The 16,215-nt window shown below is 37.7% G+C and overlaps 1 protein-coding gene across 2 annotated transcripts in view; it reads left to right on the top strand.

Annotated features, from left to right (window-relative positions):
• The window catches only part of TENM1 (teneurin transmembrane protein 1), a 344,632-nt gene that overhangs the window by 179,510 nt on the left and 148,907 nt on the right, over positions 1-16,215 (top strand). For both annotated transcript variants that reach the window (XM_037408500.1, XM_037408501.1), the window contains exons 4-5: positions 329-569; positions 13,641-13,879. In XM_037408500.1, coding sequence (XP_037264397.1) covers positions 329-569; positions 13,641-13,879 — 480 coding nt within the window. The remainder of the gene's footprint in view (positions 1-328; positions 570-13,640; positions 13,880-16,215) is intronic.

Below are 16,215 nucleotides of genomic sequence, written 5' to 3' on the forward strand. Positions count from 1 at the left end.
TGTTCTTTACCCTCATCCCCAAATAATCCTATGACAATTAAATGAATGTTGTATCTTCTTTTTTGTCCTTTTTCTTCTTTGCTTTTGTTGAACTACTGAACTGCAGTGCTGGAGGATGTGTGTCTGTATCTGTTACTCTTAGTTTCAGTAGTGTTATATTTTAAATTATTTCACATGTTGCAACAAAATTGTACAGGCAGCTGGGTTAACAACTTGATAAAGCACAACGCTTTCATCCCAACAGCTAATATATTATGCTCATGCTCTCTTGATCTTTATAAAATAATAACTCTCTGTGGGTTTTTTTGCCTTTTCTTTGTTGTTCCAGATATGCCAGGTAGCCCACATAACCAGTTCACCTTCAGACCCCTCCCGCCGCCACCTCCACCACCACATGCATGCACCTGTGCCAGAAAGCCACCTCCGACAGCTGATTCTCTCCAGAGAAGATCCATGACCACCCGCAGCCAGCCCAGTCCTGCTGCCCCGACTCCCCCCACGAGTACTCAAGATTCTGTGCATCTCCATAACAGCTGGGTCTTGAACAGCAACATACCGCTGGAAACCAGGTACAGACCCACCTGTTGGGCACAACTTAACTCAAATGTGGGTTTTTTTTAGAAAAAACAGTAAGGAGGACTGACGTTGACGTGAGATGGGGATGGGGAATTAAGAGTTTGCCATTCAGGACGTGGCAGTGCATTTTGAGTTGAGGCCACATCGCGTAGCCATGTGAAGCCTTACTTGATACGGCCAGATCATTAATGCTCATAAAAGCATGTGTTTTGCAAAGTTTCGGAAGACACTGATTTCCTTAAGGTGTGTAGATTGCATAGATGCTTCAGAGTAGTGTACTTGGGTACTTGTCTCACCCTGCCACATTCTCCCAGGGCTGTTTTGTAATGAGCAAATAGCACTTTTGTTTAATTGATGTACTCTGGCGCTCCTGGAGTCAAGGTTCAGGCTGTAGCTATGCTATGGATAAGGAAAGATAGGAAGTAATATGAAAATAATATTTTCCTCAATGTGTATGTTAAACGTTTTATTGCATATATACACAAAAATATTATTTGATCATCATTAGGTAATGGAGAAATGATACAGGGCCAAGACAAGTATTGAGCATGGAGAGCCTTACCTCTGGGAGCTGGGGAAGCGAGGGTCCCACACCAGGGTCATTCACAATTTACACAAATAATCTTCTCTGAAAAATAGTTGAAAGCAAAAACATTCTGTATTCAATAAACCTGTGTTCTGGTACCCAGAGTTCTGCCATAGAGGTAAACATAGTTTCCTCAGTCTTTTTTGCTATAATAAGCTTTTTTTTTTTTTTTTTTGTTCCTGATAAGTATTAGCTAATTTGGTGGCTCTTAACTACAGCTGTATTTGCTGACTTGATGCTTAAAACAAGCCTGATTTTCTACAACTTTCTCCCTTTTCATTGTGAACGGAGCACCAAGGAGGTTTGACTGCGGATCCTTGGGGTTTGGGCATTTTAAAACATGTCAAGTGCATGGCTTGCTGAGAAAGTGTTGGGTGAAACGGATGCATATCTGACATCCAACTAATCTGACCCAGGAAATACAAGGTCTTATGCATACAAGTGTTTTCTTTTTAATGCACATATGTCCAAAAGGGCCAGTTAGCACAGTTAATCACTGAAACCTAATTTTTTGTTCTTTTATAGGAAGGTTGTTTTTATTTTATTGCAAAATGTAATTTCAGTATAAATCTTTAAACACTTAACTGCTGCTAATCAGACATGTCAATTTTTTTTTTTCTCTGAGAAGCTATTAAGTTGGGATTGAAGCGTAAGATAATTAATTATGACATAAAGCTTTCCTTATTTGTCTTAATGACAAATCACAAAAAGAATCAAGGAGGATGGAAACTTTTCTCCAAGAGCGAATATAAACAAAATTTTAGTTCAACTAGTCCTTCTAAAGCTAGAAGCTTCTGTTTCCACAATCTTTGTAAAGATAAATCTCTGTCATTTCTGGTGTAACAAGCTTATATATCTATGTGTTCTGCTGCATGTAAAGCCGATCCCTGGATGGTCTGCACCCATTAATTACCTTTTAGTTCTCTCCAATTAACAGTTAGGTAGATCTTGTTTAGCCTTTCTGCATCCCTGCTCGCTATATTCTTCTCAGACCTCATTGGGGAAAATACTTTGCAATTTTAAGTCTCTTTTGAGCTTAGTTTAATTTTTCTAGTTTCTGATTATTTTTGCAAACTGGAAACTTTTCATAAAGGACAAATAAATAGATATATAGTTATATTCATAGTTATAGAATTGGATACTGATGAAAGGGCTGTGCAGTGGATTAGGAGTTCAGACGGGAAAACATACTGTGGGCTACACGTCAGTGATTCACGAAGTCTGGGAATTTTCCACGTTCCTGCCCTTCACTGGTTGTTTCAGCTGATTTCATACACCCTCTGGTAGCTAGCTGCAGCCTCTGGCGAAGCTGGCTGAAAGGCTATATAATCTGGAAGTAGAATCTGTGAGACTGTTTGCCAAGATGTATCTGCAGTTTATGTGCAGACAAGTGGTACAGCAGAGGAACATTGTAATAAAAAACATTTGTGATCACCACTTCCCAGAATTCTATAGTACGCAGCACAGCCTTAGAGAAAAAGAAGGGCTTTGCAGCTTGTTTTTTCTTGCTTTAACAAGGAATGGTTTAGCTGGAATTATACAGATACTTTGGCCTAATGCGTGGATTCCCTTGCTTTCCTTCTCCATTAATGTTTAGCTGCCCATTAAAAATAATCCTGCAAAATAATAGGAATATCCTACAAAAATAAAGGGAAATGTGTCAATGGTAGCTCTGTTTCTGTGCTAAACCTGCATAGTACCAAATCTTCCTAATGTGTACGTACCGAATATGTCTGAGCAGTTTGTTTGTTTGTTTGTTTTATTTGGAACATTTGCAATTAAAAAGAAGACTTAGACAGTAATGTATTCTGTACTGTAACGACCAGGCAAAAATCAGAATGCACATGTTCAGCTTTTCTTCCAATTCTATCTTCTGCTAATTCATAAACAACACACGTGTTTGCATCAGTTATCTCCAGCCACATAATATGAGAGAATTTTCAGACAGGAAAAGATTTCCTAGAACTAATTGTGTGACTGTAAATCCTGTTCACTCTGGACAGTCAGAAATTAAGCAAGTTTATGGGTTTACTTATAATGATAATGTGTCATATTTAGGTTAAAAAAAATATCTGTAGTTCTGAAAATGTTTGCAGTATTCTGCTTAAACATCTATTCTTTTGTAATTATAATTTGAAACTGTAGATTAGACTGCAAAGGGCTGCAGTAAAGATGTATACTGAGGTATATGTTCTGGAAGATTTTTGTACAGTAAAACTTTGTTATATTTTTATAGTAAAGGGCGAATCAGAAATTCTGTCTCATACTTTGTCTAGAGGTGTTATATGCACAGACTAATCCCCTGCACAGTTTTGTCAAGACCCAGCTTACTAAACCAACTGTTTAATAGGAGACTGACTTGGCAAGGCAGAATTACCTGTTCAGCATCCCACCAGCTTTTGGCAAAGCCAAGAATACAGTCTAAACGTACGGCATTGCCAAGGCCAGTTCTCTAACTCTGGTAGTTGCTCTGACTATAAGCAACCCAAATGAAAATAAGAATTAGGAACACGTTTAAAACTTCAGAGGACATGTCACAGGTAGAGTTGTTGATGAAAAAACTGGAGAAGAGCTGTACCTGCAGGAGGTGTAGCGGCTCAAAGTGCTGACTGACAGCTGCAGCCTTCAGTTCTGTAATGTGCCTGTAAATGCCAGTGCAGACTCTTTCTGTATGCATGCACTCACAGGCTGGAAAAAACATATTCATTATTAAAATGACTTATGAACATGCAGTAATTTCATTGTCACACGGAAAAATAGTGTGTAAGTATTGCCAGAAAAAGACTGCGAGGATCTCTCACACCACATAAAAACACAGGAAACATTGATTCTCCTTTTTAGGGTAATGTTATTGCGCTCTTACATAAATTGATTTTTTTTTTCTTCTCTCCCAGAATAAAGTGCTTGAAACCTATTGCCTATTCCCTTCCTTTCCACTAAAATAATTGTTTTTTCAGGTTTCGTAGATACTTTGCCCTAATGTTTCAAATCTTATGATTTGCAGTGTAATACATTGTCATTATCTCTGACAGCCCCATCTGAACATACCTTACTGCTTTTTCTGGAGTATGTATTAAACCCTGGCAATTCAAAGGAATGTTTTTCATTTTCTCCATGTCGTCTTAATTGACTCAGTATTTCTTTTCATACCTTGCTTTTTTTGTGGGTTGTTTGTTGGGGGTTTTTGGTGTTTGCTATTTATTTTCCCACTTCAATCAAATTCCCAAATAAAAAAAAAAAATAGACATTAAATAGGAATTTTTACCTGACGTTATTTCTGATCTTCCCTACAGTCTGTTACAGTTTGCTCATGGATAAACCATTGGACATGCTTATTTTGAGTAAAGTTTTGCTTTTAGATTACCCAAGCATTAGAATTTTTAAGTTTTCAGTCTAAATATAAAACATACCTTATTTTGATTTTCTTTCAGAGTGGTGGGGTTTTTTTTAAGTCCAGTTATGTGCTTCAGTATTTTACATATTTGCTTGTTCCTTCCTTTTTTAGATCAAATTTCTTTCTAGTTCCTCTAACCCATTTAGCAGTATTGGCAGTAAGGTTAATGCTGTGCTGAATGGACTGAAATCTCCCTTCACTGCACTGGCAATGAGCCAAGTCCTGTGGAAAAAGACAGCTTAATTTAAGCAATCTTATCACCATGGTAATAGCTCCTCTAAGGGGACAGCGAGATACCAGACCATGAACCTGAGATTCAATTATCATTAATTTATATAAAACTTTGAAGTACTGGAATAATAAGAGAAGTATTTGGGGTTCAGGGCAGTTTTGATTTTTAGTTACTATTCAGCACTATTTTAGAGCCCTGAAGTTTGATTATGGCTCTAAACACTTAAAAACTTTGAGAACTTGGGAATTCAAGAACTTGATGGAGATCATCATATGGATGGAGTCGTTCCTTTCTGTGTTATATAGTGATTTAAGAAACTTACTTAAGGCTATCTGGATTTCTGTTTCCTAAAAAGAATATCTCATTTATAATTCTGTTTAGTATAGGGGCGATCTTCACAACTATCTCTTGCCAGTCAAGAGATTTAGTCTGGGCTATGGTTTTCCCTTGTTCTTTTTTAATCAAGCTCATAAATATTTGTGCTCTTCAAAAAGCACATCAGTAGCCCTTCAAATCACAGAAACCTGTACAAACTCACTTTAAGCTGGAAGAGTGCTAAAAGCAGAAATAATTAAAGAAAAATGCATATATAAATACACACTCACACGGTTCAGTGTGCTCCGGGAAGGTTTATTTTTTCTCCTTGGTCTCTTCATTTGAGCATCGTGTGAATCTTGTCCCCAGTGCAGGGATGCAGTAACCACTTTTGTGCCTGCCTTTTTCCCAGTTCGATGTTTCCATAGCAAACAGAATGGCTTTTACAGCTCCCAAGACACACAGGTGTTAATGATCATAAACCACCAAGCAGGGACACAATTACTATTTGAGCAATACAATTCATTAGGAACTTGTTTGCCAATGGAGCCTACTTCTGCGTTAAATGACCAGACTTGTAGTTATTCCAAGAACAAATGGAGGGGAGGGTTTTGTTTACCATCTTTCCTTCGAATCAAGTTGGTCAGTATTTGTTATTATGACCTTTCATTTGTATTTTTTCATTTTCCACCTAATTAAACAATAAATCTAACCTATAGAGAGGGTGACCATATTAAAAACAGACACATGGCAAAGGTTTTAAAGCCTGTCCAAGTCCCGTGTGTTTGCATTGCACAGCAGAAAAGATCTAAAAATATTTATGGCTTCTGAATTGAAAAAGATAAATTGAAAACTGTAAATATGACTATGAACTTAAAAGAAAAGCTGTAAATATGACCCTAAATTTAATAATGTGAGAATGAAAGCATCTTTTATGGAAATACAAATATAAAAATTTGTCAGCTACAGTGAAGTACAGTTTTCATGTCAGCAGCAATGGCACTTGGGGGTCCTTCTTTTGAATAATTTGAGATCCAGTCACTAAGGACAATAAGTCGATTTAAATTGTTCATATACTCTACCGTATTTTTTCCCTGGGAGAAGGTCTGGTGTGGGCTTCCCTGGAACAGTGAGATAGTGTTTGTATGCGAGGGGGTTTTTTGTGCAGGCTTAACATAGTAACTTGAACAATCACGTGGCAGATACTCTTCACTCATTATTTTGAATAATGGAATAGGATATCAAGATATAATTAAAAGTAAAGATACATTGTGATTTTGTGGCTGAAATAAGCAAGCAGCTGGTTAGCTTTCTATGAAACACAGTGTTTTCATTTATAAAACCAGAAAGAGACTGAATATAAATTTTGAAAGAGAAAGAGAATTACAGGTTAATATAGAGGGTCAAGGCTGATTTGGGAAACAGAGACTGTGAGGAGGGTTCAGAGATATGCAAAAGATTCTACCTTTTCATTTCAAAGAAACTCACATATGTATGTGTAACATTACTGTTCGGGAATGTCTGTCTACCCACTGGATAGCTACTTCTAGTAATCAATTTTGGAAGACTAGGTAGTATGCACATAGTTGATGTGATACACCTCTTGCCAAGCAAAGTTTGTGGGGTTTGTCACTACTACTACAGCTACTAGCTATAGCTTGGCTTTAGACCTTACACATGTAAGTGTAGGTATTTGGAAGTATACTAAAATGCTAGTAGTAAGTTAGTCAGAATATGCATGAATACTCACAGGAGGAAATTCATGGCAACTACTTCTGCTTTAGTTACCTCATTCCTTTTTCTTTTTTAAATCATGCTTCTAACCACAGAATATAAGCAACAAAGTTACGGTATCGCTGTTTTTATCCTCCTTGATTCATGGTTTCAAAGTATTCTGCAAATGTTATGTACTATTCTTTATATAACTTTCTTAGATATTAAAGTATTATTGTTCTCATTTTCCACATCAAAATTTTAAAATTTATTGAAAAAAATTAGAGCAAACGATGAACTTCTTCCTTCCTCACCCCATTAATCTCCATGTGCATTGATCAGCTGTTGTTTGAGCTGTAGTGCTAAAGGAAAGTTCTAAGCCACAGAAAAGCACTTTTGAAAACTACAGGATTAATGTAGCAATGTCGCCATGTATCATAATAATAAAGCCCATACTGATCTGTACAGGAGTAATTTATGTCCCCAGTGTGGTAGGTTTTATTTTTTTTTGTTTGGGTTTGGGTGGGGTTTTTTTCCACTAAATAGTCATTGAAACCAGAAGACAGTTGCATTTTCGACAAATGTCCCATTTTAGAAGCTGTTCTTGATTGATTTTGGCACTGTCCTATATTTATATAATTACTGTCCCAGATTTCTGCCAGGGACTTGAAAGTTTAGTCACCTGGTTAACAGGCTTAGCTTGCCTACAGCAACAACAGACAAGTGAGTCAGCATCATGTCACTTGTTTTTCTGTATTGAAGTGAAAAGTAAAGGATACAGATTCTTTTTACATCCTTTCACATCCAGGGTCACAGGGCTGGGGTTTCAAATACTGCATAAAGAAAGCATCAGTGAATAAAAGGTAGTGATTCTATGTGAATGATTCAAAAGGCAAGTCCAGCTCAAAGAGGAAATTTTAACAAAGCAGTTCTGTTCCCAGAGACAAATCTCTAGGTGGTTTCAAATGTATTACATTTATATATGTAAAAATTGAATGACAAAATAAATCAGATAACTAGTTTGCAAGGCCATTTCCCTCTTCCTTCACCCATGAGCATTCTTGTTCCTACAGTTCTTGTACACAAAAAGGTAAAACAGGGCACATAAAATGTTAGGGCAGATTCTATCTACAAGTCATGCCTTTCATTCACAAAGTTTTCCTGAGCTGGTTTTCCAGATGAGAGTATAGTGCATGTATCTTTATTGTCAAGCAGGTGTCTTGGTTTATATACCATATACTTACCTTAGAATAGCTGTCCTGGTTTTGTACTAGAGTTTGCCGAGTACCATATGCAAGATTTATAAACAGAGGACCATATTCTGATTATTGTCTAGGTTTAGAAGCTTCCTTTTTTTTTTCCCCTCCCACTTTGGGTACAGAATAGGCTGGATAGAAAATCAGGAAAGAGCAAATTTCTGCTTCTTCCCACCGTCACGGTGGGACTGAGTGACTTTAAAGGGTCAGGTAGCTATGGGCTTGTGGCTGATGTTTGCCAAAGTAGATGGGCAACTGTATTGGTTCCAAATCCCTTTTGGCTGTCATCTTTACATGTTATGCCAAAATCACAATCCTCTTATGTTTCAGCTACTGTGCCTCTTTAAAAATTCCCTTTGCACTTCTGTTGACGTCTAAAAGAATTACTTCAATTGCCTACTTAACATGGGAACAGATATGCAGTTATATATATTATATGCAGTTATAGAATTTAGTTGAAAAAAACCTGAAAAATTTAAATGATCAAACTGACACTTCTTCGTTTTCTTATCACATAGCTATGCAGCAATTTGTAACACTTTAGGTAACTATTTCTTGAATGTGAAACACATACAAGTACCAAAGTGTTCCTACTTGGTTTATCCATGAGAAATGCAGACTAATTTTTCTCTCGGTTTTATTGCAAGATTAATGTTTCTACTGACTCACTCGGCGGCTCACTTTCGAATCTGCTTTTGTTCTTCATTTTTTCCTCTTACAAACCTGTAGTTTTAAATGGAAATGGAAGGAAAACATATTATAGGTACAAATGAAGGTGGACTTCTAGGCGTACAGACACTAGGGACAGGGTAAATGCATCAAACTTGCAGAAGTGACACCAAGCCCTTGACAAAGTTCTGAGACATTACTATGGTACTGGGGTATGAAAATATTTTCTTAGAATTTAATTAAGGAATTCTGTGTGGGTTTAATCTGGTTTCTGTAATAGTATTATGTTACTGCCACATGAATTCAGTTGGGACGTTGCTTTGTATGTAGCTTTTCTAAGACTTAAATTACCATTCCAGATAAGCCAAAAGTACATAACAAAATGTCCTGATAGAGAAGGCTGTAAAGAAATGAAGTCTAAGAAATGTTCTCTAACCTTTTCCTAGCTGAGAATTCATCATTTTTGTATGAACTGCACTCTTGGAGTTATATGGCATTCCTCTTGAGGTTGAACAAGAGCACTTAAGTGAGCCACATGAAACTGCTTCTCTACAGAACGCAAGCTATTCTGTGATCGGCAGGACTAAGAGGTCTAATTTATTGCCTCCTGTCACCTGAACTCTGCAGTAACTCCCTTCCCTTCCCCTAAACTCCCTTTACTGGGCATGCATGCCATTGCAGCAGGCTTAGACCTGGCTATCGATGAGAACGATGCATTCTGCATCGCTGGCCACCATGTGCCGCGCTGGCTGGGTGTCTACAGGGGCTTAGAGAGCACAAAGAGCCGAGTTTAGAAACAGGACCTCACTGGGGCGTTAGCTGGTTTTATTGGGTTGTTTGGGGCGATTGGTGGTTTTGGTCCAAGTCCCCCATTTTTTATGAGTCTGGTAGGATCTTTTTCTTCCAGTGTGCTTCACTTGAGAGGATTCAAAGTTCAAAAGTTTTACATTTGTAGAGACGAACAAATGGGTAGATAGGCAGACAGAGGTCGTTACCTTGAATAGGGAATGTTTCCCAACTGCTTTTTCTATATGTGAAATTATTACTGAGCCTTTAATAATTCTTTATGTATTGGAATTATAACTGCAACAAAATTAAGTTACTTCTTTTTCACAAATAAATGCCTTATAGATTAAGTTTGTATTTCTCTTTTTAAGAGAGTATGATAATTTTCTTTATGGATGTCTTTGACCTTTTTTGTGAACATTTAGAATTTCCTCACTTTGGAACAAGTGGTCTTATCAATCATCCTTATAAATTCACTGTTTTTTCTCAGTTTACCAAAAAAAAAAAAAAACAAAAAACAAAACACCAAAAGAAGCCTTAGCTTTTCTCTTAGATTAAATATTAAAGCGCACACCAAGCTGCATTCACATCTAAACTTTTGAACTGCAGCTTTTATTATTTTTCACTTTAGAGGGAGCACCTGATTTTATAGAATTGATAGCAACAGTTTAGCGTGTCCTGCTGTCCTTTGGGAACAGTGGTGTGCCCAGACAGATGAGGAGTCGTCTGAGTTTATGAGAACATAGTCACAGTTTAGCTTTGGAAATTTGTCTGTGTGCCACCAGTGTTTTTCAAGTTTTATAGAAATGTCTTTGGGTACTCAGTATACTCTCCCCAAAATGGAAGGCATAAACAATTGTGGTTTTTAACATTTTCTGAACATTATTTCACTGGTAGCTCAGTTTCCATGTAGCACTGCCTCAGAATCCCAGTTTTGTTACAAGTTAAACCTATGTAAAACCTCCTCCGTGGGGATGGAGCCAGGTATCTAGAAGGGTGTGAGCTGGATCCAGCTTCTGTGCGCTCTTCTGCTAAGGAAGAAATGCATCTACGCACTAGCATTTTACCATCAGGCTATGACGCCACATTTATAAATCCCTGTGCAAGAGAATAAAATTATTCCTGACTATTGATTGCAAGGCTGTTAGAGTCTTTAACAATAACTTTCAGTTTAGCATTTCCTTCCTTTACCTCTGATACCTTTGAGCTGTGCACCATAAACGACAATCAATACTGCCAATATCAGACAATTTTGCTGTAATTTCCAAAATATTTAAATGAGAAATTATCAAATAAGTAGGCTTTTGGCATTAAGTCTTGAAAAGGTAAAGCAAGTAAAGAACTATTGGCTGTCTTTATATATACATATACATTATTTGTGTGTATATATGTGTATGTATATATGTATACATACGTTATATATGTATGTGCTTATATACGATAGCACATTTCTAATTTTATGTGGTGATTCTGTTTCCTTGAATATCAATAAGAATTTTGCCTTGACATTCTTTCCTATCAAAAGTATATGTGACTGTATCTTGTTAACTGCTGACTGAAAAGTGAGGCTTCCTGTGCTTGCAAAAGCCTTCACGTGTGTCAATGAAGCACTGATGCCAAAATAACCAACTATATTCTTATCGTCTGATATGAAGGAAGCAGATTTATATAGTCCTAGACAGTTACGTTACTTCATTTGAAATTATTATTTTACTGTATTTGAGTTGAGAAAAATTGAAGAATTACTGTCTTCAGAGCATCGCCATCTATACAATGCATATATCTACAACTGTGAACATCAGTGGGAAAGAAAATGACAATGTGTTGTCGAATGTAATGCCAGGATGCTGTTGCTGAGTCAGATTGAGTTGTCCTTTTTTGTCTGAGTGCTGTTTATTTTGGTAGTAAGTATGAAGTAGGAATAGCTAGTACTCAACATAAGCAACACAAAAATTCCTTTCTTGGGGTTTGTCAAAAGACTCCTGGTATGTAGGCACTGCAATCTAATGCAAGCTAACTGGTTTTCTCATTTACCTCCTTTTTTATGTAACTGCCTGAATAAAAGGCCCTTTAAAAGATAAAACTGCTCTGTAATACTTTTCTATTTTTTTATAACCTGGCATTTTGAGAACTGTAACCTTTCTTTTAAAATCTTATAATGGAAATACCTAATATCATACTCATTACACCATTTTAGCTATTACCTTTCCAGGAACATGTATTTACAATATTCTTAAAGTCAAATGTCACAGTATAATCATTTCATGCTCTTGAGTGTTTGGTCCTGTGTATGTCCTGATGTGAATCCATCAAAGAAATTCTACCAGCGTGGATTGATTGATCAATCCATATATGTATTCAAAAGCTTGTGCCTTGCTGAAGGTGTAGAGGTACATTCGCCATTGGGAAGATTCTGGACCATGTCAACATTGGCCAGTTAACTTCAGCTGTGAAGTGTGTCTGTGGCTTGCAGGCGTCGCAGTGCCATGTGATTTTAAGTGCAAGATCCTCCTTTGGTTTTAGCAAAAACTGAGGGCAAGCTGCACCCCCAGCACAAGTGGAATGGTAGTGCTTGCCTGGGTGCTGCAGAACACTTGCACCGGCTCCCAGCTAATGGAAGAACAGAGAAGTGGGTTGTACAGGAACCAATGGTAGCAACAGTCACGGATGCTCTTACTCAGCTGGGAGCCCGTATGAACGGGGCACAGTTCAAAGCACTTGAAATGCAAGTGTGTTGTTGCTTTTCATCGCTTCACATCAGTGTCTGGCTCCCAAGGCGAAGACCTGGCAAGCTCAGGAGATTCTCTAGGAAATGTCTTCCTGAGTCGGGGCACCCAACCGAAAGGCTGCATAGATCAGGCTAAAACAACTCCAGTGGCAGCCCCGTGGCCAAGGCAGTCCTCCTTCTTGCAAGCTGTGTGGTATCCATGCCCCTTCCCTTGCTTCCTCAGCTCAGACCTCATGGCTTAAGACCAAGGAACACGGAGATGCTCTGAACTTCTTTGGGTGCCTGCTATGCCATGAGGTTTAGATGTGCGCCTGTCAGGAGCGCACTGAAGAAGCTTGCTCACATAAAACAAACAAAAGAAGGTCCAAAGCAAGTTGGTGTCTCCAAAAGAACATGTGATTGGTGTGGTCAGCCTTGAATGTGTCCTTTTTTGCCACAATTCCTGAGCAGATAGCGCAGTAAGTTATTTTTTAAATTAAATATCCTTTCCCAAATTCTCTTGCAGAGAACTTGCCAGTCTTGAAAACTATCCATCATCCTATAGACAACCACTTTATATTTCTGCACCAGAGCCTGTTCTGCAGGGCACATTTTTGTACCTTATTCTTCGTGCCATAGGTCTTTGCTATTTTTACTTGAAGGCAATCAGTCCTCCAAAATATGCTGAAATAGGTCTCCAAATGAATCCTTTCTTAGTATGTTTGAGAATCACCAGAGCAGGCAAAAGCATTTGGAGAAAAACTGCTTTCAAAATATCTCAATTGAGAATACTAAGCAAATAGTATTCACCTATGCAGTAACCACAGTCCTTCAAAATGGATCATCCTTGTACATTTCCCAATTAGTCACCTTGCTCTCTTTTTTCTTTTTTCTTTTTTTCTAGTTCTGTTTTTTTATTTCTTTATATTCTGGAGATAACCCATAGTAAAAATAAATACTCAGAGTGGTAGTGGCTTCTGTGCTTTCTTTGTACTCTTGGTGAGATAAACCCAGTTGTGTGTTTGTGGATGGGGTGGGTGCCGCTGGCGACAATTCCCATGTCTCGGGCACACCTGTGTGACAAGGCACACAGGGGTTACTCATCTTGGAGGACCTCCAGGTGCCGTGCTGAGAAATAATCTTTCCTCAGCATTACTCCAAACCACTGGGAGCATAGTTTCGAAATCATGTACATTATATTGTTTGTTTCACTGAAAACTTGCTGGAAATCTTGTGACGTGGTTGAAAAACTGCCGGTACGGAGGGTATTCAAATACATATCGTCCTCTGTTTGATATTTTCTCTGGAAATACGCGGTGTTTATCATACGGTGCTTATATAGTTCCTTTCACTTCTTAAATCACAACATGTTTTTTACAACGTGGTTCTTTGTTTTCTCTTTGTAGGCATTTCCTATTTAAACACGGATCTGGGTCTTCAGCTATCTTCAGCGCAGCCAGTCAGAACTATCCTTTAACATCCAATACTGTTTACTCTCCACCTCCTAGGCCTCTTCCTAGAAGTACCTTTTCCAGACCTGCCTTCACTTTTAACAAACCTTACAGGTGTTGCAACTGGAAGTGCACTGCCTTGAGTGCTACTGCCATCACAGTGACCCTGGCGCTGTTGCTAGCCTATGTCATCGGTAAGCCTCTCCTCCTTCTCTACGCTGAATTATTCTTGACCTTTTCTGTTCTGTTGTCTTGCTTACTTCTACACGAATACAAAACATGTTTTACTAATAATGTTTGCCATGGGGTGCTTTGTAAATTCTGGCAAGCAAAACGCTAGGTTGGCCAGAGGTTGAATACAACATGGAATTCACATCAACATTCTGCTCTGCTAACCCTGATGCTGCCTAACAGAGAAAGAAATACTATTTAAGATGACTGTTTATATTAGGCGAGGACTCCTACTGATTTTAATTGCTGTGTATTTTTCTTAAATTAAACATTTGATTTTCATATTAAGGCTTACGACATTGTTGCTTTTAAAGAATTATTCAGAAAAGGCTGATAACAATTATATTTTGCCTTGCTATCTTTATTACATTTCTTCAGTCTGATCACAATTTAAATTTTTCTTTTTTGCCTCTTAGTTCTTATGTCGTTGGCTAGAATGACAGCTAGGTCTACAAATATGCAGTATTTTGCACCATGTTTTCTAAGATACATTTTGCTGTCCCTTTACTGAATTTACATTTCAGAAATATTAAATTCAGAAATAGATTGAAGTGCAGTTACTTAATTTCAAGCTCATCTTTGTAAGTGCCTAACTTTGCAATTTTGCTATTGTAGTAGAATGGCAGGATTTATCAGAGTAGCTGGAAACACCTTTTTTTAGTTTGCTTTAGAGGGTAGATGTATTGGAGGTGGGCTTGGAGTCAATGTGATTACAGTCATACATGGGAGAGCAAGTCTTTGTGACTTACTATATGACGTTTTGGCTCAACATTAATTATCACATTGGTTCTTCAACATGAATGGAAAAATGTTACAAAACATTTGTTATGTAGACTCTTAAAATGCAACTGTGGCTTCTGTAAACATAGGGAAATCTAATTAGTTTTTGCTTGTGTGACACACATTCTCACATGCAGTCCTGGTTTGTTGATTTATTTGTCAGTTCACAGCTGGGCAGGAGCCAGAGTATTCCCAACATCCTGTATCTTGAATGGGAATAACTCTGGGTTTGCTTAAAAGAGTGGTTTGTGCTTGGTAAAACTTGTCCAGAGATACAAGTACAGATACCTCCGGACCAATAAGTGGCTACTAATTTTCTGTATTCTCTGAATAACTGTCTTTATGGTGAAAATTATTACCATTTCACTCATTTTTTTGTTTTCCACTGTTTTTTCAGGGTTTGGAGGGGGGTTGTCGCATAGTGACGAAGTTCTAGTTGCTGTCAGTGAGATAGTCATCAGGAGGGATTTTTTCCTAACATCCTTATCTAATGCATATGGGAAAGCAGATCTGATCATTTCTGGTGTATGATAATTTGAAAGCACCTGAGGATCTAGTAAGCTACATTAATTGCAGATTTACATAACAGCTGGTGAGCATATGCCCTCAGTTAGGACTGGCTGTATAATTTTTGCAGCCTCATCTGTTTGCTACAGATATATATCCCACCCACACCATTTAGATTTTATCTGGATGAAGCACTGCCTGTATCATCCCTGCTTAGATTCCAGTCTGCCACCAAAGTTTTTTCAACTTTCTAGAGATATACTGCTACATGTCATCAGCCTGAGAAGGCTCCAAGTGCTCCATGTCACTATGGATTAAAAAGCTCTATATGAATTTCCTGTAGATATGTCTGTGTTTATCTTTACCTGGTAACGAGAGAGTGTAACAAGATTTTTCAGTTGGGCAGAACTAGGTAAAATGAAGATGTCTTTGTATTTTATAAATTATTAGTATTTCTAGTTATGTTTTCTATAGCAAAATACAAATCTCTGATCCAGGAATTCTAGTTCAGAACATTTTCCAGGATGCCATTATTTGCTCATGTTTGCCCCAGAAATTTTTCAGTTGCATAAGCTTTCCTACAGATTCAGGTAGTATTAGTTAGCTTATTCCACATTAATATTCATGCTGCTCATTTCTGGTTGGTTAAATATTTAAATAAGTTCATGGGTTGTTCTTATGAGTCAGGTACTTTAGTTCTTTCACTTTTGTTGGGTGTGAATAATAGCATATAAACTATTTTCAAAGTTCGCTTGCTCTGTAAGGTTTCATATTTGCATATCTTTTCACATCAAAAATTTAAGCATTCATGTTTTAAATAAGAGTAGTTGAATATACAAAACCAGACTGTATGTAACACACTGAAAGTGAAATTTCTCTCCCCCGAGTATTTTTTTTCAATTTGCGCACCATGATTCAGGTCCCTCTATTCCTGCTCCAGGCAGGTTTTCTTCAAGTCAGAGGCCATTATGGCTGAGCAAGGCCTACATACTTGGGTCCAAATTGCAAAACA

Source organism: Falco rusticolus, chromosome 14 (assembly GCF_015220075.1).
Source record: "Falco rusticolus isolate bFalRus1 chromosome 14, bFalRus1.pri, whole genome shotgun sequence".
Taxonomy (NCBI): domain Eukaryota; kingdom Metazoa; phylum Chordata; class Aves; order Falconiformes; family Falconidae; genus Falco; species Falco rusticolus.